This window comes from Antennarius striatus, chromosome 8, assembly GCF_040054535.1.
Source record: "Antennarius striatus isolate MH-2024 chromosome 8, ASM4005453v1, whole genome shotgun sequence".
NCBI lineage: Eukaryota > Metazoa > Chordata > Actinopteri > Lophiiformes > Antennariidae > Antennarius > Antennarius striatus.
Genome location: NC_090783.1, coordinates 23,764,417 through 23,789,950, shown reverse-complemented (window position 1 = coordinate 23,789,950; position 25,534 = coordinate 23,764,417). Strand labels below are relative to the sequence as shown.

General features: G+C 51.3%; 5 protein-coding genes and 1 non-coding gene across 9 annotated transcripts; 3 read left to right on the top strand and 3 right to left on the bottom strand.

Moving 5' to 3' along the window:
* Nucleotides 1-1,436: 1,436 nt before the first annotated feature.
* Nucleotides 1,437-16,902, top strand: LOC137600798 (microtubule-associated tumor suppressor 1 homolog). Of its 3 annotated transcripts, none has more exons than XM_068322611.1 (16): nt 1,437-1,980; nt 4,181-4,381; nt 4,546-4,719; nt 4,882-5,043; nt 8,391-8,432; nt 9,670-9,785; nt 9,864-10,145; nt 13,013-13,079; nt 13,997-14,120; nt 14,221-14,311; nt 14,445-14,550; nt 14,661-14,734; nt 14,851-14,949; nt 15,596-15,712; nt 15,887-15,984; nt 16,056-16,902. In XM_068322611.1, exons 1-16 carry the CDS (start codon nt 1,452-1,454, stop codon nt 16,267-16,269), a joined length of 2,496 nt encoding a protein of 831 aa, XP_068178712.1. In that variant the 5' UTR covers nt 1,437-1,451; the 3' UTR covers nt 16,270-16,902. The 3 variants fall into 3 exon arrangements, with proteins under 3 accessions (XP_068178712.1, XP_068178711.1, XP_068178713.1); XM_068322610.1 differs by having other exon boundaries at nt 13,955-14,120; XM_068322612.1 differs by lacking the exon at nt 8,391-8,432 and having other exon boundaries at nt 13,955-14,120.
* LOC137599857 (dynein heavy chain-like) lies at nt 12,149-13,007 on the bottom strand (the record flags this gene model as incomplete). Its single annotated transcript, XM_068321054.1, has 1 exon — nt 12,149-13,007. A coding segment is annotated over one exon (732 nt), but the record flags the coding sequence as incomplete, so codon positions are not given.
* Nucleotides 16,903-17,730: 828 nt separating the features above from the next.
* On the bottom strand, nt 17,731-17,822 carry trnar-ucu (transfer RNA arginine (anticodon UCU)). Its single transcript is given in 2 exon segments — nt 17,731-17,766; nt 17,786-17,822. It is a non-coding gene; the product is annotated as a tRNA-Arg (tRNA).
* Nucleotides 17,823-18,215: 393 nt separating this feature from the next.
* On the bottom strand, nt 18,216-19,291 carry ddt (D-dopachrome tautomerase). The gene is made up of 3 exons (XM_068322613.1): nt 19,116-19,291; nt 18,492-18,667; nt 18,216-18,374 (listed from the first exon to the last, which is right to left on the bottom strand). The coding sequence occupies exons 1-3, from the start codon at nt 19,221-19,223 to the stop codon at nt 18,302-18,304; spliced, it is 357 nt and encodes a 118-aa protein (XP_068178714.1). The 5' UTR covers nt 19,224-19,291; the 3' UTR covers nt 18,216-18,301.
* A 1,180-nt stretch (nt 19,292-20,471) lies between these two features.
* On the top strand, nt 20,472-22,290 carry LOC137600800 (guanine nucleotide-binding protein G(I)/G(S)/G(O) subunit gamma-10-like). 2 transcript variants are annotated; one of them, XM_068322615.1, is made up of 3 exons: nt 20,472-20,662; nt 20,955-21,081; nt 21,891-22,290. In XM_068322615.1, exons 1-2 carry the CDS (start codon nt 20,573-20,575, stop codon nt 21,078-21,080), a joined length of 216 nt encoding a protein of 71 aa, XP_068178716.1. In that variant the 5' UTR covers nt 20,472-20,572; the 3' UTR covers nt 21,081; nt 21,891-22,290. The 2 variants fall into 2 exon arrangements, with proteins under 2 accessions (XP_068178716.1, XP_068178715.1); XM_068322614.1 differs by having other exon boundaries at nt 20,474-20,662; nt 21,888-22,290.
* Nucleotides 22,291-22,923: 633 nt separating this feature from the next.
* si:ch211-286b5.4 (afadin- and alpha-actinin-binding protein) lies at nt 22,924-25,409 on the top strand. The gene is made up of 10 exons (XM_068322362.1): nt 22,924-22,999; nt 23,052-23,155; nt 23,240-23,308; nt 23,373-23,496; nt 23,577-23,643; nt 23,711-23,831; nt 24,356-24,521; nt 24,590-24,693; nt 24,766-24,927; nt 25,008-25,409. The coding sequence occupies exons 1-10, from the start codon at nt 22,924-22,926 to the stop codon at nt 25,407-25,409; spliced, it is 1,395 nt and encodes a 464-aa protein (XP_068178463.1).
* Nucleotides 25,410-25,534: the final 125 nt, after the last annotated feature.

The window sequence follows — 25,534 nt, the reverse complement described above, 5'->3', positions numbered from 1 at the left end:
ACAACAACAACATTCAGACAATTTAATAATGGAATTTTGACATCTAGAAAATCAGTCAGTGGTTTATAGAATAAAAAGTCTTCAAAAACGACACCAGAAAAAAACAACTCTGCCACCTGTGAGGACGAGGACAACAAACAGTGGTAGCCATGGCAACCGTGATGCCCAGCGCAGCGAGTGTGAAGGAGCATCGCTCTCGTTGCCCTCGTGATGATGAAGAAGAGGAGGCATTATTTCTGTCCTTCACACGAGAGCATGCTGAAGCAGGTAGTTCTGCTGTTACCATGGAGACGTCAAATCCCGTCTCCTGTCGTGTGGGCCTTCACTGCCCAGATCTTCTGCTCGCTCCTCTGCTGATGCCGAGGAAGATTCATCTTCTCCTCCAGGAACCGAAAGGAGTCCATCAAGAACAGCAAGAGCCCAAACTCTGATCCACAGACCAGAGGTCTACAGACCAGAGATCCACAGAACAGGGGTCCACAGACCAGGGGTCCACAGACCAGAGGTCCACAGACCAGAGGTCCACAGACCAGGGGTCCACAGACCAGAGGTCCACAGACCAGAGGCCCACAGACCAGGGGTCCGTAGACCAGAGGCCCACAGACCAGAGGTCCACAGACCAGAGGTCCAAAGACCAGAGGTCCACAGACCAGGGGTCCACAGACCAGGGGTCCACAGACCAGAGGTCCACAGACCAGAGGTCCACAGACCAGGGGTCCACAGACCAGAGGTCCACAGACCAGAGGTCCACAGACCAGAGGTCCACAGATGACATCCATGTCGGGACGGAGTCTCCAAACAGAACCCAACGCCTCCATTAAAGAAGAAGACGGCCTTCAGTGGACTGAGTCCAGCTAGGAGGAGGTCCTGTCCTGCAGGTAGGACCTGTAACCACTGGGGTCTGTGATGTAGGTCTGAGTCCTGCTGATGGAGGGGAGAAGGACCTTCAGGTTCTGATCCAAGGTCCTTTAGAGTTTGATTGAATTGTTGCTCTGCTGGAAACCGGCCTAGACAAACACACACACACACACACACACACACACACACACACACACACACACACACTAGTCATGTATGTGACTTTAAACCCACACAGATCTGCTTTACAACTTTATTCCAGGATGTTCTGGATCGTCAGACTTTAGCGTCCTACATGTGAAGCAGCGGCGCCGGTCCGGCAGCCGTGTCAACGCGCTTCAGCTGGTGTCGGCGTCGGGGTAATCCCTGCCCCCCACCCCCCTCCCACAGGAGATTAGAAAACAAGAAGACTGACGTTCCAGGGATTTGTGGACTCTCATGTTTCCTCCTACCTCCTGGAGGAGCTGCATGGCCTTCTGGGAGTTGAGGTCCTCCTTCAGATGGCAGCTCCTCCTCCTCCTCCTCCTCCTCCTCCCTGCTGAGGCAGGAGGGTGGGGGTGGGGAGAAGAAAACTGTCCTGGTCCAGTTCGGGAATGTCCAACACAATAGCAGCTCCTTCCCTCTCTTTCTGCCCCTCCTGTGGCTGTGGAGCACACCCAGATGCCCCTCCTACCCCGCCCCCTCCTCGGCAGGCTTCCTTCACTCCTCCCCTCTCCTCCAACTCTCCCTCCTCAAACTTCCTCGTCTGCATTTCTGACTCGGGGCTGGGAATGGCTAACGCCATGGTCTCTGTGCGCAGCTCTGAGCTGGGGCCCCTCAGCTGGGACGCTGTCGCCAAGAGCCAGCTGTTCCTCCAGAAGGTCTCGTCCAAGCTGGGGCCCCGGGTGAGACCCAGGGGACCAGGGGCCCGGGTGGAGAAGGCGCCTTCTGGACCGGCCCCACCTCCAGGGTCAGGGACTCAGCCTCCAGGACCCGGGAGCCCCGGGCCCCGGCAGACCCAGAGCCATGGCCCCGCACCGGGGGAGGATAGACAGAGGGCCGGGGGTGGATCCACAATGAGGGGGCCGGACCAGACCCAGAACCAGACCCAGAACCAGACCCAGAACCAGACCCAGAACCAGGGTGAGTCACTGTGTGTGTGATGGAAACACACACCCGATCAAAACCCTGAAACGCTGCATGTTGCTTCACTTGTTGCTGCAGTCGACAACACACACACACACACACACACACACACACACACACACACACATGCAAAACTGTCAACAACACACACAACTCATCCACAACACACACACAATCCCCTCTGTGCGTCCTGGCGGTGGTGTTGCATCGTGTCGGTCGATGTTTGTGCACGTGTGTGACTGCAGCTGTGTGACCCACACACACAGGCTGACACACACACACACACACACACACACACACGTTACTGGCTGTTGTGTAGCTGCTGACGGTGTGTGTGTCGGCTGTGTTGTGTAGCTACTGTTGTCGTGAGGGGATGTGAAGGACGAGGGAAACCGTTTCCTGTCATCCGTTTTTTCTGTTTCCTGTCCATTTGTGAGTGTGTGTGTGTGTGTGTGTGTGTGTGTGTGTGTGTGTGTGTGTGTGTGTGTGTGTGTGTGTGTGTGTGTGTGTGTGTGTAGATGAAGTGTGTCTGTGTGTGTTTGTGTGTGTGAGTGTTGTTGTGTGTGTGAGTGGGTTTGCGTGTGTGTGTGTGTGTGTGTGTGTGTGTGTGTGTGTGTGTGTGTGTGTGTGTGTAGATGAAGTGTGTGTCTGATAAAGGTCACATTCTGCTGGATAACGGCTCGTCTGTCTGGGCGGACATCAGGAACGAGCGCTGCCCTTTGACCTCTGAGACCATCAATGGCTCCTTTGAGTGTGTGTCTGCATCCAGACGTTTCACGTTTGACTTCCGGACACACACTTCGTCCTGTCGGGTTCGTTCACACTCTGGTGAATATGACGCGCTCCCGGTCCCACATCCGATCCAGTCCTGCAGCTCCCTGTTTTCCGTGACCTCTAACCTTTAATGCTGTCTGTTTTGCTGCCTGATTCAATCAATCAATCGATCAACCAATCAATCAACTTAATCAATCAGACTTAATAGACTTAATATCAGAATCAAAGGACAGACGTTGATCAGAAATCACTCCCAGGTTCCTGACTTCACTGGTGGAGGACAGAGGAATGATGCTTCGGCCCGATAATAATGACTTCAGGTTTGTTGCTGTTCAGCACTAAGACATTGTGAAGCATCCAGGGTAAAGAAGCCTTAGCGCTAGCATAGCACTAGCTCCAACAGGCCGTTAACTCAGGAGAAGTGTGGTTCCAGCAGGACGCCACCAGTAAAACCAGGATGATGTCACAGAGACGTGTTTTTGTGAGGGAACATGGAGCCGCCGCCAGCTCTTACCTAACAGCGCCTGGAAGACAGGCCAGCTGCTTTCCGTTAGCCCGCCATCCAAACTACAACCAAATGAAGCCAGATGTTTCCTGCTCGTTTTACAGTGTGTGTGTGTGTGTGTGTGTGTGTGTGTGTGTATGTTAATGTGAGGTAACTTTGTTCCTTGTCTTCATAACAAGCGTTTTGTTCCCCGTCTTCGTGTTCTGTCCCTGTGAGGCAGAACTCAGGGAGCAGAAAACCAGTGACGTCTCTGCAGCAGCCATAAAAAGACCGTCAGAGAGGAACACACACACACACACACACACACACACACACACACACACACACACACACACACACACACACACACGTCAGAGAGGAACACACACACACACACACGCGTCAGAGAGGAATACACACACACGTTCACGTAGCCCCAGTAGACCGATGCCTTGCTCAGGGGCGCTTGGGCAGTGCCCATCTGAACTCCTTGACTTAATGTTTTAAAGTAAACTAGAGGAAACATGAGGATTCCAGGAGGCGGGGCCCGGGGGGGTGAGTCACCTCAGGCCCTGGGGGGGAGGGGGGCTGCTAGGACCTGCCTGCTCAGCCGGAGATCAGGCTGCAGCCAATCAGAACGGGTTCTGAACGTGACCCCGGCTGTATTCTGATGAAGGGACGTGCAGTAAGTGCTGGGGGGCTGACAGAGAGGAACACATGTGGCGTTGCTATGGAAACATTCATGAGTAAACCTCAACCTTCTGATGCTGAAGAGTTTCTCTAACGCAGTGTTTCTTCAACTCTACCGCCCGGCGCAACGCAAAAGGGGCGGTCCCATTTGCGGCGTAGAGCTGTGGTTCCGTGGCGGTGTTACCACGACAACCACTGACCACTGTCTGTAATGAGGCGCTCAAGTCTTCATCATTCCTCTCCTCCCAGGGATCCCCAGACCTCACGCCGCCACGGAGCGAGCAGCGGCCGCCCCGTGTCCCGCAACGGCCGCCCACAAACCAACAGCCAATCAGCAGTCACCTTCACGATCGACAGCGCCGGCGTCAAAAATCGCCGTGAAAGGAGTACCGACAAGCCTCGGCCTGTCATCGCCGGGGAGTAACGACAACAACGGAGTCCCACGCAGAGGTAGGCGAGGCCTGGGGTCAAACAGGGCGTGTGCTCCATCAGTGGACCCCATCGCCTCACACACGTCTTGTAGCCATGGCGATGCCGTGATGATGTCATTGATGTATTTATTTTCATTTGTTCATTTTTTCGGAGTGATGCTGATGTGCTGGTCTTTGCTGTAGATTCTCTAGCGTGTCTGAAACGGACCCACCCGGGCGAACAGACCCTCACAGGCGCACCTCCTCTGGGTAAACACAGTGTTCCCAGTGACACAGGGACCAGTCTGACCAGTCTGACCGCCCCAAAGCCCCCGAGGACCAGAGCTCCATCACTGCAGGCCAAGACCACCCCCACAGGTGAGTCTAAGACCACCCCCACAGGAGAGTCTAAGACCACCCCCATAGTATGTCTGGTTTGAAGATGATGCATTCAAAGACTAAAGGATGGATGGATGGATGGATGGATGGATGGATGGATGGACGGACGTGGGTTTTAACTTCTCTCCATTCTTCCTTCAGGTATCAAGTCATTGACTGTCTCCACCCACAACAGAGGAAAACCAACGACCACCAATCAACCTTCAGCAAAGACAGTGACGCCCCACCCCCCAGCAAGGCAGGCGTCCCAATGTCCTCTACAAAGAAACAGCTCAGCCAGACTCAGTCGTCAGCACAGTACAGGTGTGTGACTGTCACAGTCCAGGTGGGGGGGTGTGACTGTTCCAGTCCAGGTGTGTGGATGTGTGTGTGTGTGTGTGTGTGTGTGTGTGTGTGTGTGTGTGTGTGTGTGTGTGTGTGTGTGTGTGTGTGTAGTTTTTCTCACTCAGGTGTGTTCATTAAATCCAGACCCAGGTGGGATCTGGTCGGCCCTTGCAGTTGCCCAGTCCTTCCACCAGGAGGCGCCTGGTGGAAGGAATGTCTTGTAACCATGGTGACAGTTCCTGTTTATGTTTGTGATGCTGTGGGGATGTTAGCATCGTTAGCACTTAAGGCGTGCTAACTGTGGAGTGTTACCGGCTTAAGTGTCTCGTGGGTTTTTAAAGAATCGTGGTTTTCCTGACGCTTTTGAACACATCACATTCAACACCCACCTGCAGGAGGAGAGGGAGGGGCTCCTCCCTCTCACATCATTGGTTCAGTCCCTCAGATCATGTGACCAGATGAGGGGATGAGGATGCAGAGAGAGAGATTAACTGAGACTAATGGAATCCCACACACTCCCTCCCTCCTCATCCCCTGCAGCATCCCTCCCTCTGTGTGTGTGTGTGTGTGTGTGTGTGTGTCTGTGTGTGTGTGTGTGTGTGCGTGTGTGTGTGTCTGTGTGTGTGTGTGTGTGTGTGCGTGTGCGTGTGTGTGTGTATTACACACACATCTGTGTCGTGTGTCAGTGGGTGGGACTGTTAGTTGCGTAGCAGTGGAGGTCAACCAATCATCATCAGTGGGAGGAGCTTCTCCTCCCTCTCCTCCACACGAGGACTCCCTGTCTTTCGGCTCTTCTCTCCATCTTTCCCTCGCCGGTCGGATTAGTCTCCAGCTCTTTGTATCTGCACTTCCTGTCGGTGGCTCCAGCATCCAACCGTCCTCCAGTCGCCTTCTGTCTCTGAACCGCTAGCGGGCGGCTAGCGGCTAGCAGACCACTGATTCTTCCTGGTGTGAATGCTCCTCTTCTCCTCCGACCTGCATTTAGATTTAGACCCTGTTTTCTGATCTCTACAGATTCTGACTCAAGTGTGGGGGGGGGAGTGTTGGTCCTTTAGAAAGATTTTTACCTTCCTTCTGTCCTTGAAGAAGCAAACCATTTTAGTTTTTCAGTTTTTAACTCATTCAAAGCATTCTCATCCAGAGCAGACCAGGACCGTCAACGTCTCCAGCAGCCGATAGTAGGAATAACTTCCTACATTCCTACCTGAACGTCCTCCTCAGACCAGGACTTGGAGAGTCCATTAAGCCATGTTGTGGTCCCCCCGACTGTCTCTGTCAAACTTCCACGTGAAGCTGACAGCCAAAGGACTTTTCCAGAGCCTTCAGCAGCTGCCGGGATGCAGGAAGAACGCGGTGGTGTTCCACAAAGGTCTGGACGCGTCCCGTCTTCTGTCCCCTCCCAGCCTTCATCTCCACAATGTAATCCCAAACCATCCCCTCCATCATCCCTCCATCCATCAATCACCCCCCCATCCATCAATCACCCCCCCGATCCATCCATAGTTGCTGCTATCCAACCTTCTTCCTCCTCCGTTGACTCTGATTGGCTGGCTGCGGTTTGGGTGGAGATGATACAAGGAGATGATCCCATTCTGAGTTTTTAATGTTTCTCATTTGTTGTCCTTGACTTTTTGTGATTCATTTAAACAAATTAGGATTTTTTTGGGGGGGTGTGGTTGCCGTGGTGATCAGTAATCTGAAGTGCATGCAGTCATTGTTGCCTCCGTCTCTCCTCCGCTGGGAGGCTTTCTGCACGCTGAAGGTGTGTGTGTGTGTGTACGTGTGTGTGTGTGTGTGTGTGCGGGTGTGTGTGTGTGTGTGTGTGTGTGTGTGTGTGTGCATGCAGACACATCAGGAGTGTGACAAGCCGTCTTGATGGTGTTTGTCCAGGCTGAAGCGAGGAACCGACAGAACCAGGAGGGTCCACCTGACCACCAGAAGGTTCTGCTTCCTGGTGTGAAGGGTCCATCCTTACGTCCTTGGTAACATTACAATCTGCCGGTTTCCCCGGTAACGAGACACCCTTCTGGTGTCCCCGGTAACGGGACACCCTGCCGTGTCCTTGCTGCTACATTTGTGATGATGCCAGCATTGATTAGACTTGTCGTCTTGTCGTTCTGCTGGCAGGAACACGTTCCTCTCAGAACAGATGTTGGGTTCCATCCCAGCTGCACGTGTTTGGCTGCAGCTCCATAGACCTACTTTCCTACTGTCATTCTCCCTGAAATGTAGGTCATCTGAGGCTTTAGTCTGCGCTGGTTCAGACCAGGTCATGTTAATCTGATGTGGACTTTTCTCCCCAGGCTCAGCTGGGATGTGCAGAGATTTGGGATGAATTCTGGGAGATGTTCTCTGGAATCTCACGTTCAAATAAATACACTACGTCTTTATGAGGCGTTCACTGATTGATTATCGACTGATCGGAATCATCTGTACTGAGAAGCTTTCAAACTGTAGCTGAAGGACAGAAACTGTCTTTTGTTCGTCCTGTTGCTGGATGAAGTCACAGATGCTTGTTGCTAGGTGACCAGATGATCCAGTTTGCTCGTCACTAGGTCATGTAGAGCGGTGGTCCCCAACCCCTGGGCCGCGGACCAGTACCGGTCCGTGGCCCGTGACAGGTTACCAGCCGTTACCCCTAAAATTAAGCGCCCATAACTGCGCCAGTGTTCTGGATTAAAGTCGAGGCAGATTATCCTGAGATTGCCCAAAAATTATCTTAATCCCTGCTTCTATTTCCAACCTCCTGTCTTTGTGAAGTGGGATTTTCTGCAGTGACCGTAAAGAAAACCAAACTGCGGAGTAGACCTGACGTCCGCAACACACTTTAGGTTTCATTGTCTCCTGTTACCCCTAGATCAGCGGTCCCCAACCACTGATTCTCATTATTGCAATTATTACTTGATTAAACGACCTTTAACCTTTGCGATTGAGTTCATTACTCGAGCATTCCTCAGTTCCTCAGTGCCCTCGTGTGTCACTGTGACGTGTTCCACTTCTCTACCATGGTGTTTGTCCTCTCCTCCGTCTGAAGGTTTTACGTTTTAAATGAATTTTGAACTCGACCTTCTGCATCCCTGGGCTCATCCTGGAGGATTTCACCTGAGGAACATCTCCTGACCTCCAGAGACAGTCCAACTGTCCATTGGTTTGTCTCTGATCGCTGCCGTCACACAAGACGACCATCAATCAGAGGGAAAGAAGGTTTCACGTCTGAAACCAGTTAACTCCTGATCAGAGTTGCGTTGTAGGTTGTAGGGACTTGTGACCCAGCAGGACGTGTCCTTTGTGTTCTTGTAATGCTAACTGTGTGGTTTCTCCTTCAGTCTGGGCTCAGCAGTTCTGCATGACCGCCTGGGAGGCTCCAGGTACAAACCACCATAACCATCATCACCATTACCCTCACTATCATCACCACCATCACCACTATCATCACCACCATCATCATCCCCACCATCACCATCATCACCATCATCACCACCATCATCACCATCATCACCATTACCCTCACTATCATCACCACCATCACCAGCATCATCACCACCATCACCACCATCACCAGCATCATCACCACCATCACCACCATCACCATCATCACCATCATCACCACCATCATCACCATCATCACCATTACCCTCACTATCATCACCACCATCACCAGCATCATCACCACCATCATCACCACCATCATCACCATCACCACCATCATCACCATCATCACCACCCTCACTATCATCACCACCATCACCAGCATCATCACCACCATCATCACCACCATCATCACCATCACCACCATCATCACCACCATCACCATTACCCTCACCATCATCACCACCATCACCATCACCATCATTACCATCATCCTCATCATCCTCATCATCTTCATCATCAACCATCACACGTCAGCAGAAGAAAAGCACTTAGATCTGGATCCAGGTCGTGTTCTGGATCCGGGGATTCAGATGCGAGGGCCGGTTTTTCGTGGTCCAGCAGTCATGACTAGACGCATCTCGTTAGTGACAACCTTCATCCCAGTTGTCATGACGACTGCTTCAGTCAGGTCTAGCCTCCTGCCCCCCCACCTGGAGCACAGGTGGAGCTGGGTCAAGGGTGCTGTGACCCATGGCTGCCAGCAGGTGTCAGTACCTGTGAGGAAATGACCTCCAGACCGGTGGTCTCCACCTGGACGCGGCAGCCACCGTCCAATGAGCACACAGCAAACCGATGACATCACTGACAGTCAGCTGGCTTCTATTGAATTATTTACAGAGGGAATCTAATGGTGATCTCCTTAATGCACACTCAGGCCCATCACACACAGACAGGCTGGCGGCCATTACCACCCAATCCCATGATGCATTTCTCTGATAGCGCCGTCAGCAGCAGAGCGTGTTCTCACTCACCAGAGGAGAGAGATGAGTGTGTGTGCTCCGCGCCGTTGTGTTTGTAGTTCTGTGTTGTGATTCTGCTTCTGTGTGTGTGTGTGTGTGTGTGTGTGTGTGTGTGTGTGTGTGTGTGTGTGTGTGTGTGTGTGAGTGTGTGTGGACGCCATGCTGAATGTTGCTCCTGCCACTGGAACACTAAGAGGTCGCCGTTTTCTTGCAGCGGATAAGAACAAGCCGCGGGAAGCTCCGCCCAGACCCACGAATGCCGCCAGCAGCGCGCTGGGCGTGGCAGGGGGAGGAGCCGCCCACAACCAGCAGGAGCCTCCACCTGGCCAGGTAGGCGCTTTGAGATGAAATGTCTTCTTCGGTGGTGGTCCTGGTTTGTACCTGATGAGGTTCTCTTACCTGCGACAGGTGAAGGCTCCCGCGGGGGCGGGGTCAGTGCTCCCAGCGCCTGTCGCCAGCGCCTCCGGTGTCGGCCTCAAAGGAAGGACCGGTTTCCGGTCCGGCTCCAGATCGGGGTCCCGCCTCCAGAGCCCGTCCCAGAGCGGGGCAGCCGGGGCCCCCGTGAAGCCCAAACAGAACCAGCAGGAGGAGAGGAGGAAGCAGCTGATCCAGCGGCTGAGGGGGCTTCTGGGACAGGGGAACCGCAGGGGGGAGGCGCTCGCCACGGTCATCCAGCACCTCCTCAGAGAGGTACCAGAACCGGGATTCAAACCCACAACCACATGTTACAAGATAGAGATAGAGATGAGTGTGTGTGTGTGTGTCTGTGTGTGTGTGTGTGTGTGTGTGTCTGTGTGTCTGTGTGTGTCTGTGTGTGTGTGTGTGTGTCTGTGTGTCTGTGTGTGTGTGTGTGTGTGTGTGTGTGTGATTACTCTTCACTCTAATTTGGTTATTTACATATCCGTAATAAATTACTGGCTGACTCAGACTGAAGGATGCTGATTGGTTGATTCAGACTGAAGGCTGCTGATTGGTTGATTCAGACTGAAGGCTGCTGATTGGTTGATTCAGACTGAAGGCTGCTGATTGGTTGATTCAGACTGAAGGCTGCTGATTGGTTGATTCAGACACCAGGATACATGAATCACAGTCCCGGACATAAACGGACATAAACGGCTGCTCAGTAAATATTTGTTGTCTGATTGTTGATCTCATGTTTATGTTTGATGGGGTCACATGACAGGGACAATAAGAAGAATAACAACAGCAGTGTGTGTGTGTGTGTGTGTATGTGTATCTGTGTGTGTGTGTGTGTGTGTGTGTGTGTGTGTGTGTGTGTGTGTGTGTGTGTGTGTGTGTCTGAAAACCACCGACACTCAAGCAGGAATCCTGAAAGCAACGCACAAAATCACTTTGATTTGATCACATTCTTAAAAATCCAAAGTAGTGAATCTGATCAGAATCATTACACACACACACACACACACACACACACACACACACTCACACACACACACACACACACGTGCACACAACAGCTGTTACCTGTCATGTGTTTGTTGGAAGAAAAAGCAGCTCATTATCTGTAGAGCAACCTGTTATCAGTGTGTGTGTGTGTGTGTGTGTGTGTGTGTGTGTGTGTGTGTGTGTGTGTGTGTGTGTGTGTGTGTGTGTGTGTGTGTGTGTGTGTGTGTCTCGTGTCAGGCTTACATGTAAAGATACCCCCCTCCCCCATGCTGTAAAGTGGAGGTGGTGGTGATGGACAGATGAAGGGAGGGGTGGAGGTGAAAGAATGCAGTAGCTAAAGCCCTGAAGCACTTTGGTGTGTGTGTGTGTGTGTGTGTGTGTGTGTGTGTGTGTGTGTGTGTGTGTGTGTGTGTGTGTGTGTGTGTGTGTGTGTGTGTGTGTGTGTGTGTGTGTGTGTGTGTGTGTGTGTGTGTGTGTGTGTGTGTGTGTGTGTGTGTGCATCATGAAACCAGTGCTATCTAGTCTGACGCACCAGAGGCGGCTGCTGAACGTAAACCACACACTTTCCCCGGGGATGGAGGAGGATGGAGGGGGCGGGACGGGGCGGGACGGGACGGGGCCGGAGGGGGAGAGAGTGGTGGGGCTGGATGGGGGGGTGGTAGTGGGGCTATTAAAAGCCCTCATGTGTCATTTATACTGGCACCATAAAAGGACTTGCGGACCAGCAGCACCTCTTAAGAGTCCAGTTTGTTTGTCTTGTTGGTGGGGGGGGCAGTGGACACTGGTCCTCCATGCTGTCCCAGCACAGAGTCAGGACCCCTCCCTCAGTGGCAGGTTAGTCTACTGGGACCAGTAGAAACCATCAGCAGACAGACATGTCCTCAATGCAGCCACACCAGTCTAACTGAGGAGGCGGCGCTGGAATGACTGGCATTCCTCCATTCCAGCGCCGCCAAGGAGGCGGAGCCGAAGCCCTGGGGGCGGGGGCAAGCCCTGGGGGTGGGAGCCCTGTGGTGAACAGGTAGAGAGGGAAGAGTGGAGGTAGAGAGAGAGAGTTGTGATCGCAGGAGGACTCAGACTGAAGACTGAATGGAGGTTTTCTAAAGGGGCTTGTTGTGTGTCCATTGTGTGTGTGTGTGTGTGTGTGTGTGTGTGTGTGTGTGTGTGTGTGTGTGTGTGTGTGTGTGTTGTTCCACGGAACATGGGCTCCTCGACCAGCAAAGCCCATACAAACACCAGGACGGCGCCCCCCAACAGCCTCAAGAAGAAGCACAAGAAGGTGTGTGTTGACTGCCAGAGACGTGTGTGTGTGTGTGTGTGTGTGTGTGTTTGTTTGCATGTGTTTGTAGTGTGTACTGGATAGTATCTTATGAATAGTGTGTACTGCACTAGATGTTGTGTACTGGATGGTGTTTACTGCATAGTGTGTACTGGATAGTGTGTACTGGATGGTGTATACTGGATAGTGTGCACTGGATGGTGTATACTGGATAGTGTGTACTGGATGGTGTGTACTGGATGGTGTATACTGGATAGTGTGTACTGGATAGTGTGTACTGGATGGTGTACACTGGATAGTGTGTACTGGATAGTGTGTACTGGATGGTGTACACTGGATAGTGTGTACTCGATAGTGTGTACTGGATAGTGTGTACTGGATAGTGTGTACTCGATAGTGTGTACTGGATGGCGTGTACTGGATGGTGTATACTGGATAGTGTGTACTGGATAGTGTGTACTGGATGGTGTACACTGGATAGTGTGTACTCGATAGTGTATACTGGATAGTGTGTACTGGATGGTGTATACTGGATAGTGTGTACTGGATAGTGTGTACTGGATGGTGTGTACTGGATGGTGTATACTGGATAGTGTGTACTGGATAGTGTGTACTGGGTAGTGTGTACTGATGGTGTATACTGGATAGTGTGTACTGGATAGTGTGTACTGGATGGTGTATACTGGATAGTGTGTACTGGATGGTGTATACTGGATAGTGTGTACTGGATGACGTGTACTGGATGGTGTATACTGGATAGTGTGCACTGGATGGTGTATACTGGATAGTGTGTACTGGGTAGTGTGTACTGATGGTGTATACTGGATAGTGTGTACTGGGTAGTGTGTAAACTTGTGTTTCTTCCCTGCAGCGTGACGAGGTCTTGAAGCAGAAGGAGGATCTGTCGATCAGGCTTTCAAACGTCCGAGATGAGCTGGGTGAATATGTACACACACACACACACACACACACACACACACACACACACACACACACACACACACACACACACACACACACACACACACACACACACACACCACACACACACACACACACACACACTTCCTGGTCACTGTCACTTTCTCTCCATTCTTCTGTCCATCAGTAATCTTTACTGCCTGTTTGACCTTTGACCCATCGCCTTACACACAAAGCTGAGGAATGTCAGCGATGTACAGACCCCTGCTCACTCACACACACACACACACACACACAGCTGTGTGTTGGACTGAGCCAGGATCCCTGTCTGTGTCTTGGAGGTTTGTGTGTTTCTGCTGCTCCATTATGTAACACATGAATGATGAGTCAGCGGTCCACAATCTGAGCTACGTGATTGTGGACCAAGTGTCAGCAGGAGGGAAGAGGTTCCAGTCCGGAACGCCTCCAGTGGAGAACCGGGAGAGTCATGTGTCTGTTCTGCACGTGGGATCTATGTCTGTGTGTGTGTGTGTGTGTGTGTGTGTGTGTGTGTGTGTGTGTGTGTGTGTGTGTGTGTGTGATCTATGATCTATGTGTGTGTGATCTATGTATGTGGGATCTGTGTGTGTGTGATGTATGTGTGTGTGATCTATGTGTGATCTATGTGTGATCTATGTGTGATCTATGTGTGATCTATGTGTGATCTATCTAGCTGATGGTGGACACAATCGGTTAGTCAGGAGTTCCATCTGATTGGAGCGATGTGAGTCCCCCCACGTGTCCCACCCCCAACTCTGCAAGGGGGGCAAAAAGACAGGACGGGTAGCGGCACTAGGGGCATCATTTTCTAGCAGAGCGACCATCATCATTTTCACGTCTCATTTCCGGTCAGGTGACCGACTGAGTCACATCCGGTCTGTCCTCGTCTCCTCAGACACGACGTCCCAGCGCTGCACAGACCTGCAGAAGGAGAAGGAGGAGGTGCGCATCAGCCTGGAGGAGGCCATGAAGAAGCTGGAGGAGCAGCACCAGGAGGAGCTGCTGCAGCACGAGGACAGGTGTGACCCGGCTCAAGGTTCTGCTGGGGACACGCCCTGCTGAGCGCCCTCTAGTGTACGTGTGTGTGTGTGTTAATGTGTGTGTTCCTGTGTGTATCAGGTTGAGGAGCTTCTACCAAACCGAGTGGGACAAAGTTCACCAGATGTACCAGGAAGAGGCCAACAAGTTTCGCACCTTAATGGAGCAACAGGTCAGAGCACACAGACACACACACACACACACACACACACACACACACACACACACACACACACACACACACACACACACACACACACACTTCTTGTTGTGCGTCATCCTCACTTTGGGTCTGCTGCCTCCAGGTGGAGGAGCTGAGGAGGAGACAGGAAGTAGAGAGGAAGAACCAGGAAGTGAGTCACAGCCAAATGATGGAGTCTCTAAAGCTGCAGTACGATACGTCCATACAAGGTCAGAGCCGAACCCCACCCCCGTAGACCGCCACCAGCTGGCCCAGGCGTTCCTGCCGGTCCATCATGTAGTCAAACGTTCATGTGTGTGTTGTGTGTGTGTTGTGTCAGAGATGAAGAGGCTGCAGCAGACGGACATGGAGGTCCTGGAGAAGACCCTGAAGGACACGGAGACGTCTCTGTCTGTAAGGACGCTTCCGGTTATGACCAAACGTTCACGTCTGCAGGAGAACACAGGTGTGAACGGGGTTCTGCTCCACCTCCGGGCGTGTCATCACCAAGGTGTTTGTTCCTTCTCCAGGAGAAGGTGGCCGAGCTGTCGGCAGAGAAGGAGGCGCTGAGCGAGAAGCTCCAGCTGGAGGAGGATAGGAGGAGGAGAATACTCAGCGACAAGAACCTGGTAACAACATCCTGATGAAAGTTCTGTTTCAGATGTTTGATTTATGGTCAGTACGTCCAGTTGATCCGGTTTATATCTTGTTCTAAGGGTTCTTGCTCGGAACCCCAGACACCCCAACAATCCAGGTTTACCAGCTGTTCTCTGGTTAATCTGGTTAAGGCAGTACAACAGGCAGTACAACAGGCAGTACAACAGGCAGTACAGCACAGGCAGTACAACATAGGTAGTACAATAGGTAGTACAACAGGCAGTACAACACAGGCAGTACAGCACAGGCAGTACAACATAGGTAGTACAATAGGCAGTACAACATAGGTAGTACAATAGGCAGTACAACAGGCAGTACAACACAGGCAGTACAGCACAGGCAGTACAACATAGGTAGTACAATAGGCAGTACAACATAGGTAGTACAATAGGCAGTACAATAGGCAGTACAACAAAGGCAGTACAACATAGGTAGTACAATAGGCAGTACAACACAGGCAGAACAACAGACAGTACAGCACAAAGAATGAGACACAAAGGGTCGGTAAACATCTATATCCACTCTCTAATCCCGTGGGGGGAGTGACGTGTGTGTAGTGCCTGTCCGAGAACAATCCTTGTTGTCTGACACCTTTATTGTCGTTGCGTGTTTGTGCAGAAGGACTCACACACGCTGTACCTGGAGCAAGAGCTGGAGAGCCTGAAGGTGGTGCTGGAGCTCAAGAACCAGCAGCTGCACCAGAAGGAGAAGAAGCTGACAGACATGGACAAACTGGTGGGTAACACACACTTATGGTCCATGACCTGTTGCAAGGCTGATGTTCCTGTCCAGTTGGATCCAAATGGGTCACCGTGGAGTGTGTGTGTGGGGTGTGTGTGTGTGTATGTGTGTTCGTGTGTGTGTGTGTGTGTGTGCGTGTGTGTGTGTGTGTGTGTGTGTGTGTCACAGGTGGAGACGAATGTAAAACTGGAGGAGAGTCTTAAGAAGGTCCAGCAGGAGAACGAGGACTACAAGGCCAGGATGGACAAGCACGCCGCTCTGTCCAGGTAAGTCGTCTCCCACTGCTGCTGTGACGTCACGAAGCCGTCGCCTGACATCTCTCTGTCTCCCCCTGCAGGCAGCTGTCCAACGAGCAGGCCATCCTCCAGCAGACGCTGAGGAAGGAGTCCACCGTCAATAAACGTCTCTCCATGGAGAACGAGGAGCTGCTGTGGAAGCTGCACAACGGTGACCTGCTGGCAAGCCCACGCCACCTCTCGCCCACCTCCCCCTTCGGCTCGCCACAGAGCTCCGCCTCCTTCCCCACAGCTGCGCCCCTGTCGCCCAGATAGCCAGCGTCCTTCAGCCTCCTCGTCACCTGTTCCAGAGACTGTCTGGACGTCCCTCGTGACCGAGCACAGGTGGAGTGAACTGAAATCGAAGATGCTCGTCTTGAGGGTGAAAGTCATCGTCGTGACAACGCCGTTGCGTTGTCCTCAGACTGTTTAATAAGATGACGATGAGAAATCCTGAGGGTGAGGATGAGAGGAGCCTGGATTGTTCTCTCCTAAAGGTTTGGGGGAAATAACCCAGGGGATTCTGGGAATGATTCTGGATGGATGAGATGTTTTAACTTCTTAATGTCGCAGCAGGACATTTCACCTGTGGCTCAGGCCTGGGTATCCCCTCACAAACTCTACCTGAACACAATCTTCTCCGTGGAATGTAATCCCCGCTCGGATGCCACACATGCAGCGTATTTAACGGATTGTTTTGCCCTGACAGCTGCGCCCTTTGACCTTTTCTCCTCCGCGTCTAACAACCAAAGTGAAACGACTCCATCACATCCTCTGAAGAAACACCAGAAAACGTCCTTGACGTCTAGAGAGGAAGACTCTGTACCCATCATCTGTACCTAAACGTCCTGATTCTACTTTTTATTATTATTATTATTCCAGACCCAGAATAAAACATGACAGAAAAGAGGTGTAATGTTTTATTTCATATGTTAATGAGTGTAGACATTTTCAGCCTGCTGAAAGGGAACACCAATGATGCAGCCTGCTGCTGGGCTGAGGTCATGGGTGTCGTTGGAGGATGTACCACTGTGGGTTTTGTTCCTTCTACTTATACCTGAATCACACCTTTATTTATTACACCTTTATTAATCAGAACTCCAGAAAAATAGATGCAGGTGAATAAAATAAATGTTTCTACCAACCAAACATGTTAGTTCATGTTTCTGCATCTCTGACATCAAAGTTACAAGTGACGTTTACGGAAGTCTCACACTCAGGAATGTAGTCCTAAATATTCCGACAGCACGTGAATGCACCGTTGCACATGTCGATCACCAGTTCTGATGGAAGCAAAGAAAGCTGAACCCAGTGAGACCCGATCCGTTCTGGGACAGGAAGACCATTAATGGATGGTGAAGGAAGGCATTGTGGGTAATTATAACTGCTTATGGTTTTAGAATTACACAAAAAAGTTTGATTGATCCAGATTTTCAATCATTTCCCTGCAAACATCCGGGTAAGGAAGGGTTAATAATGATTGGATACAAACGAATGTAGTGGGGAAGGAGCTTCCGGAGTCACATGACCAGCGTCACCCTATCATAACGCTGAAGCTTTCATGCGCACTGAAATAATGAGGCGAGTACCGATGTGACCTCTGCCTTTAACGAAAATCTGTGAACGTGGCGTGTTTTTAAAAGAATAACTAAGATAAATGACGTCAGACACGATGTGGAAACATTTTAGCGAACAGATATTAATGAAATACAAAATGTATTTAAGGTTTACAAAAAGCGACTCCGGTGGGACTCGAACCCACAACCTTTGAATCTCATCTCGCTGAGCCGACTAGAAGTCCAATGCGCTATCCATTGCGCCACGGAGCCACCTGTTGAATGGGGGCTAAAGGTCCTATATAAAGTGTCTCTACCGGAGAACTTCTGCTAGGACCTGCTGTCCTCCGATCGGTCCCGGCGGACTGAACGGACTTTTGTTACGTAACATCTGACAAATATTTCCTTGTTCGCTAATCTTTGACAACCAATCACGATCCTCCTTTACCTTAACCGACCACACGCCCCCCCTCACATACACACACATCTATCCGTCGGAACTTTTCTAAAGGAGTATTTTGGATACCCGGATGTTGGAGGAAAAGTTCCACTTACTGCTCACGTGTTTACCCTCTGTTACCGTTCTGACGTCACTGGGCTCTATGTCAAGGCTGTGTGTGTGTTTCTTCCACAAACACTGTGAATCGATCAGTTTAACACACACACTCATGAATGAAACATTTCTTTTATTGATCATCTTTTCTTCACCAGTCATCACGACACAAAGACGGGCTTTGACCCCAGACCCTCCTTCACAGGAAGCTCATGACGGTCCCCTTCTTCCCCACCTGGTGCGGCTGCACCGACAGGAAGTTGATGGCAATCCTGAGGATCAGAGCAGATCATGCTGAGTCAGGTTTCAGGTCCGACCCAGGACGCCTGGTTCGGTGGGACGCCTCCCCACTGAGAGGTGACATTTAACCCCGCCCACACACGACTCACCTGTCCTCACTCAGACCCAGTTCCCTGGTCAGGAACTCAAAGATCTTGGCGCTGTGCTGCTTGTTCTGGTCCGCCGTGTCCGTCACGCCGATGGCCCCAACCTTCAGCATCACACAGGGTGAGCAGGACCCCCTCATCAGCATCTGCAGCCCGGCGTTCACCACCAGGTGCATCCTCTGAAAGAGCAGCATCAGAACCACCATCAAGAACCGATCCGGACACGGAGGGGGCAGGGATGACGTCTGATGTACACACACACACACACACACACACACACACACACACACACACACACACACACACACACACAAACGTGTGACGTGCGTCCACCACAGAACCGGACGTCACCTGTGTTTACCTGCAGGTACAATCAGCTGTTCTCACCTGCGTGTATGTGAAGCTCGTGTATCACGTGTCCCGTTAGTACTGTAAACACTGAACTCAACACGTTCAGGGGCCGTTACCGGGGCCGGTACCTGGGCCGGTACCGGGGCCGGTACCTGGAGGAGCACGTGATCGATCCGATGCAAATAAAAAACGAGTTTAACTCATGTGAACCTTCGATGTTCCTGATTCGACCTGAACCGTGGTTCCGGTTCTGACCCGGTGGTCGCACGCGCCTACCTGTTCCGGTTTCCCCAGCGTCGCGGCGATGCAGGCGCTCAGCGCCTTCATGAAGTCCTCCGACACCGATCCGGCCGGTAGGTTCGTCTGCATCTCCACCAGCGGCATCTTCACCGTCGATCCGGTCGGGCTGCGCGGAGACGCGGATGGAGTCTGCAGCCGGGGTAGTTCCTCTACTCGTGTCACGTGGGGGCCGCTGTCTCCGCCCCTCAGGACGGAGCCACGCCCCTGTTAACTATTGGATCGCTCCGTGTGACCGGACGATTTTTTTGTTTTGTTTTTGAAGGACATTTACTTTTTTACTGTTTGCCTGTTCATAATGTTACTGACAGAGCCATAAAAGAATATTGCTTTATTTATTTAATCATTAAATGATTAACCGTGTTAGCTCATCTGCTGCCAAAGAAGGGTAGAAGAACCCGAGGCCCAAGTCCGGCTACCATCACCACCACCATCCAGAACTTGAAACTCTGATATCAAAGTAAACCTGGAGCAACAGGTCTAAGTTCCACACGGAACATTGACATGTGTTTGGATAATAGATTGGATTATGTTTGTGGTTTAAAAGAGCTCCGTTCTTTTATTGGTTCATGAAAACCATCATCATATTTGAGGAGTTTCATGAATACACATTTATGACATGAGAAAAGAGAAATCTTCTGACAGACGGAACAGGTCCAAGAGTCAATGCTGGAAATTTACCGGGCAAATACAGAGAAGTTCGTGTGTAAAAGTGTAAAAACAGGTCTGAGATCAAACATTGGGCAGCTTTCCAAACGTTGTCTGTATTATATTATAAACAGGTATGTTAATTTTAGAAATTAAGAATTCAAATTCTTATTCAAGCAATAAAAAGAATAGAAAGTGAACAAAAGCAGGAAGTCAGACTTTGTTTAAATTCTTTCATTATATTTAATATTATTTATGTAATATTTATTTTATATAATATTTTATATAGTAAATTTTATATTTATTTAATATTATTTATTTATAATATATTTAATATTATTTGACCCCAGCTGAAAGTCACGTCCTCTTTCTCAGCCTCTTTCCCATGGAAAGAAATTTGCTAACCTTTACTATGGAGAAGGAGCAGGCAGCTGTCCTGTACCTCTGATTGGCTCGTCCAGGAACTTTAACCATAATACAACCAATCATCATCCAGGAAACTTAACCCATCAACCAATCCGAGGCATAGTCGTGTTGCCTTCACCGTACTAAGAATCAAAATTCGACTCATACTATGGGAGTAAGTTTGTGCGGGTCGGAGGGCGTGTCTTGGCCTTCTAATTGACGTAGACGTCACCCAATAGAATGGGTGTCTAGAGTGAAAGGGGCGGGGCGGTGAGTGACCAACATACGCCAGTCGGGTTCAGGGTTTCAGAGCTCGCGGCTCACTTCCGCCCAGCGGTGGCCGTTTGGTGACGTCACGTCAGCGCGAGTCCCGACCCGCCGCCATGTCCAACAACAACGCCAGCAGCAACCTGGTCGTCGCTCAGCGGGCCGTCAAGCAGCTCCGGCTGGAGGCCAGCTTCCGGAGGATCAAGGTACGAGCCGCGGCACCGACGCGCGCACACGCGGAAGTCACGAGCCGGACGTGCGACGCGCGCGTTCGGCCGGGTTCCGACAAAAGTTTCACGAACGAGCGAACGAACGCACCACGTGACCGGTTGAAGGTGACGCGGATGTAAACATTAACCTCAGACTCCTGGGGGCGCGGAAGTGATGGTCCCGGACGGGATCAAAGGGTCCGCGCGCGGGGTCGGAATACATCCGGGGCTCGTGACAGGCTCTGTGTTGATGTTTACGTGGCTGACGTCATCGTGTCCGGCTCCACAGGTGTCCCAGGCCGCCGCCGAGCTCAGAAACTTCTGCCTGCAGAACGCCTCCAAGGACCCGCTTCTGGTCGGGGTCCCGTCCAGCGACAACCCCTTCAGGCCCCCCAAGTCCTGCTCCCTGTTCTGAGGTGGGCCTCCCCACTCCCCAGCTACCAAATCACGTGATACGAAGTCAGTGTTTGTTGTTTTCTGAAAGGCAACAACAAGTCAGTGTTGCCATGGGTTACGATAAAGGCTGAGTGGGAGGGAGGAGCGGGTTGGTTCCCCCTCCTGCTTAAATGCTTCAATTGACCACCTGTGTCACCTGACTCACTGCTTCACACTGATTGGGCACTGCGCCAGCCAGGTGACCCCAGTGATAGGTCTATGCCATTGTAGTCACGTGTTCTCGCCATAGTAGAAAAATAACCGGCGCTATTAAAGTGTTAATAATAGCCTTAATAACGCTGAAGCAGCGAAGTGGAATGCAGCCAGCAGTAATTACAGTATTTACACCTACCCTTACCTGTTAAAGTGATGTTTTTTGTTTTGTAGTGTTTGTGTTTGTTTATTATTGTTTGTTTGATATTGTTTTAGTCTATTAGTGTGTTTGTTTACTATTGCTTATATTTGTGTTTTTGTTTGTTTCCTCATGTTTGAATTTGTTTACTGATGTTTGTTTACTAGTGTTTGTCATTGTTTACTTGTTTTTGAATTTTGTTTGCTACTGTTTGTTTACGGGTGTTTGTCTTTGTTTATTAGTTTATTTGTTAATTTGTGTTTGTGTTTGTTTACTTGTGCTTATTTACTTGTGCTTGTGTTTGCTGACTGATGTTTGTGTTTCTTTATTAGTGATTGTGTTGGTGTTTGTTTATTTATGTTTACTAATGTTTGCTTACTGGTGTTGGTGTTTGTTTATTAATGTTTGTTTATTAGTGTTGTGTTCTGCCCACAGCAGAGGGAGGTGGAGCCTATCCTTGACGGCGTCTCGGCGTCTGCTCCGTGTCGCGGGCCGGACCAGCTCCTCTGGGGATGATGTCACGGGTCCGCTGGGTTTGGGGGAGGGACTTTCCACATGTTTGCCAAAAGTGATGATGTCATCACTCCACCTGTTACGTTCAAGCGAACCAACCTGGACGACCGTCTGGGTCACCTGCTTCTCAACAAGTCCCGTCTAAAGTCACTGACCAACAGCGTCTCTTCAGGAAGGGAAATTCAGCCCGTGATTGGCTGCTGAACTCGTCCTGTTTTGTGTGTGAGCCAGTCAAACACTGTTTCTGTGCTGGGACCACACCTGTCGGCCTCTGTCTTTCTACCTGCGGGCAAACTTTGAGAAATTAAATCACGTTTTCACACAACCAGTTGTTGTTGATGTCAGTGCTTTAAAACCATGTGTTTGTCTGTGTGTGTCCCTTATTGGTGAAACGTCTCAGAGGTGGAGTTTCAAGGGGGTGGGGCAACAGTCAGGTGTTTTCATGCAGAGAGAGCATGCAGAAGCTGTATGCAGGGATTGAGTTTTGCCAATAGTACAATATAAAAACTAAACAAACTTAAATTTGATGATTTTATTAATATACAATATCCTCCGAGATTAATAAAGTATCTATATATCTATCTATCTATATTCCGTTTTACTCAGAACATGTATACAATACAGGAAACCTCAAAGCGGTGTTTTCTGGCATCATTCACCAACAAGACCTGATGGTTGTGTGGCTGCAGTACAGCCGACCTGCCAGCAGAGGGCGCCCACATACCCAATGAATGAGGCGTCACGTTGGACTGACTAGACTAACGCCCAGCTGGTGGTTCTCTGGGTCGTTAGCGTTAATTAGCGGAAGTGCCTCCATCTGGAAATAAAACAGGAAGTGTCTGCATGAGGAAGACACGGCGCTCAGGTAAGCCGACATTCACCTGGTCTTCAGAAGCCTTCAGAGAACACGACTCCATCCTGGATCCTGCTGTTAGTCACCTGTTCCCGTAGATTCCAGATGGCTTCCAGGTTTGGTCAGCAGACAGCAGGGCGACGCCCCGAGTGCCCCGGTAACAAGCTCACCTGTAGAACAGGTGTGAACCTCCTGCTGCGGTTCGTCTTCAGCTGCCCTCCTTTCTCCTGCAGACTCTTGGTTGCTCCAAGATCCCCCTCTAGACCCTCTGAACGAGCCCCCTCACAGTGCCCCCTGGTGGGCAGACCTCCAGGAACCCAGAGAGGACCATCTCAGGGTGAGTGGACTAACCAGAACGAAAGAGACCAGTCGCTGTAAACCTGGCTGTGGGTGGGGTGGGGGGGTCACCTCTATGTTGCAGGAGCAGCTGAAGCAGATGGATGAACATGTGGTCAGGCTTCAAGACACGCTGAGATGCGAACAGAACAAGGTAGGTGTCTGTATGAGGTCAACCTGTCCCGCCTCCCAAAAATCACCTGGTTACCTCTTTCCAGTGTTCGCGCCTCCAGCTGAGGCTCAACCAGCAGGGGGCGGAGCTGAGGAGGCGGGAGCAGCTGATCTGCAGACTGAAGGAGCGCCTGATGCTGCTGACAGATCGGCACAGGGAGCGAGCACCAGGTGGGAAACCAGGACGTCATCGCACGTCAGGTGTTCACTGAAACCGCCTAACATTGGCCGTCGTGTGTTCTCCCACGCAGCCATAGAGGTGCTGAACTTCCCACCTGGAGGTCAAGGCAAACGACGTCCGCTGTCCAAACCCTCCAGGTCAGCCCCCTCTGAGTAGGCCGGCTCCCATCGTTCTCCCTCCATCCTCACTCCCTCCGTCTTGCAGACAGGAAGAGGCGGTCCTGCGTGTGATGCTGGAGCGCAGAGAGGCGGAGCTAAGGGAGGCCATGAAGCTGCGCCACAGCCTGACCACCTTACTGCACGCGCTCAGAGTCGACATGGAGCACGTGAGATAGATGTCAGAAAGATGAAAGGAAAAGCACATTACTCTGGGAGCAAAGGGGATGGAAATGAGATGACCTTGAGAAAACTAGGTCAAGGTCAAATTTTTGTACTTTTTTTTCCACATATCTCAGGAACCAGATAAGATAGAAAGACGAAACAAAAGGCGTTATATTCAGGGAGGAAAGTGGATGAAAACTGGATCACAACCTTCACCTTGAAAAACTAGGTCAAGGTCAAATTTTCACTTTTCTACCTTCTTTTAGGTATACATCTCTGAAACCTGAGATATAATCGCAAAACAAAAAGCAACATTTTCAGGCAGCCAGAGGCACAAAAATGATATCCCATGATGCTTTGCTCGGAGCGACACAGTGTTTGCTCGTGGGTGGGCTCTGACATACACAAAGTTTGTAACATATTAAGCTGACGGAACTTCTCCGTGTTCTGACTGACCGTCCTGTTCTGTCAGCGGATCAGTCGTCAAGACGATAAGTTCCATGATTTTCATGAATCTTCTCCTCTGAAGACCCTGGTGGCTGCGGCGGAGGCTCAGGATGAGGCGCTCGCTGAAGGCGACATGTTGGATCAGGCTGAGGTGGCGCTGGGTGATCATGTGACAGGAGGTGTGGTCCAGAGCTGGAGGCAGGTCCAGAACAGGCTGGATGAAGTCCTGTCCGAGGACAAGTACCCAGGTAGAGTACCGTCGACGTGACGCGCTGTCCCCGCTAGCTTCGTCCCCAAACGGACCTCCGACCTGCAGGCGGCGCTGGCGCCGGGACCGACCACGATAAGCTCCTGGCTCGGCTGGAGACCGAGCTGAGGGAGAGCCAGCAGCTGGTCCGGTTCCAACAGCAGCTGCTGCAGGTACGACCTCCTCACCAGACGGTCCACAATTCCACCGGCATCAGAGCCCCTCCCTTCAGTTTGCGTCTGCAGGACAGCCTGGCCGCGCCCGTCCCGCCTGAACTGGACGACGCCTACTTCCTGGAGGAGTGGGAGCGCCTCCGGGCGCGCCGGGTGCAGCTGGACCACCAGAGGAGGACGTTTGAGAGGGAGAGGCAGGCGTTCACCGACGCTGCCGTCCGGCTGAGCCACGAGGTGGGGGGTCAGAGATGGTTCTGTCAGAAACAGCCTCCAGGGTGGGCTCACAGGTGAGGAAACCCTCCATGTGTCCACAGCGCCGCGAGCTCCAGCGTCAGAAGGCCTCCGTCCTGAAGGAACAGTACCTGAGCGACCCCCCGGCTTCTGGACCCGGTGCCGTAAAGGGCCACCCCCCCAACACCCCATCACCCACCAGAACAGGAAGATCTGAGCTTCTAGGAAGCCATCTAAGACGTGTTCGGACCCCCAGTACCCCTGAGCTGTACTCCGCCCTCAACCTCAGCAGGTCCGTGTTGTTGGCTCACATCCCGGAGAGTCTGCTGTCGTCTTCATCCCTCTCCTCTGCCTCAGGAGCACCGAGGTGGACCAATCAGAAACGTGGGACGGCCCGGAGGATGGAGACGCGCAGCCGACCCTCAGCATCCATTATGAGGATCGGTGGTGATTTAAAGAGGCTCTGCATTTTATTTCCACTTTAAACTTTACGAATAAAGAATGAATTTTACTTCTGTTTTCTCTTCTTAATCTCAGTGCCGTTTAAAAAGCATGAAAGTTTATTTTTACTGGGGTTTTTTTCTCAACCATTCGGCCAACTGTACAGTAC

Coding starts and splice junctions, on each gene's coding strand:
- LOC137600798 (XM_068322610.1), top strand. CDS start 1,452: ATGTCCAACACAATAGCAGCTCCTTCCCTCTCTTTCTGCCCCTCCTGT. Junction 4,382..4,545: donor CAACGGAGTCCCACGCAGAG/GTAGGCGAGGCC, acceptor TCTTTGCTGTAG/ATTCTCTAGCGTGTCTGAAA. Junction 15,713..15,886: donor TGACAGACATGGACAAACTG/GTGGGTAACACA, acceptor TGTGTGTCACAG/GTGGAGACGAATGTAAAACT.
- si:ch211-286b5.4 (XM_068322362.1), top strand. CDS start 22,924: ATGGCTTCCAGGTTTGGTCAGCAGACAGCAGGGCGACGCCCCGAGTGC. Junction 23,497..23,576: donor GCACAGGGAGCGAGCACCAG/GTGGGAAACCAG, acceptor TCTCCCACGCAG/CCATAGAGGTGCTGAACTTC. Junction 24,928..25,007: donor CCGTCCGGCTGAGCCACGAG/GTGGGGGGTCAG, acceptor ATGTGTCCACAG/CGCCGCGAGCTCCAGCGTCA.
- ddt (XM_068322613.1), bottom strand. CDS start 19,223: ATGCCGCTGGTGGAGATGCAGACGAACCTACCGGCCGGATCGGTGTCG. Junction 18,668..19,115: donor CGCTGGGGAAACCGGAACAG/GTAGGCGCGTGC, acceptor CTGCTCTTTCAG/AGGATGCACCTGGTGGTGAA. Junction 18,375..18,491: donor CTGGGTCTGAGTGAGGACAG/GTGAGTCGTGTG, acceptor TCTGATCCTCAG/GATTGCCATCAACTTCCTGT.
- LOC137600800 (XM_068322615.1), top strand. CDS start 20,573: ATGTCCAACAACAACGCCAGCAGCAACCTGGTCGTCGCTCAGCGGGCC. Junction 20,663..20,954: donor CCAGCTTCCGGAGGATCAAG/GTACGAGCCGCG, acceptor CCGGCTCCACAG/GTGTCCCAGGCCGCCGCCGA.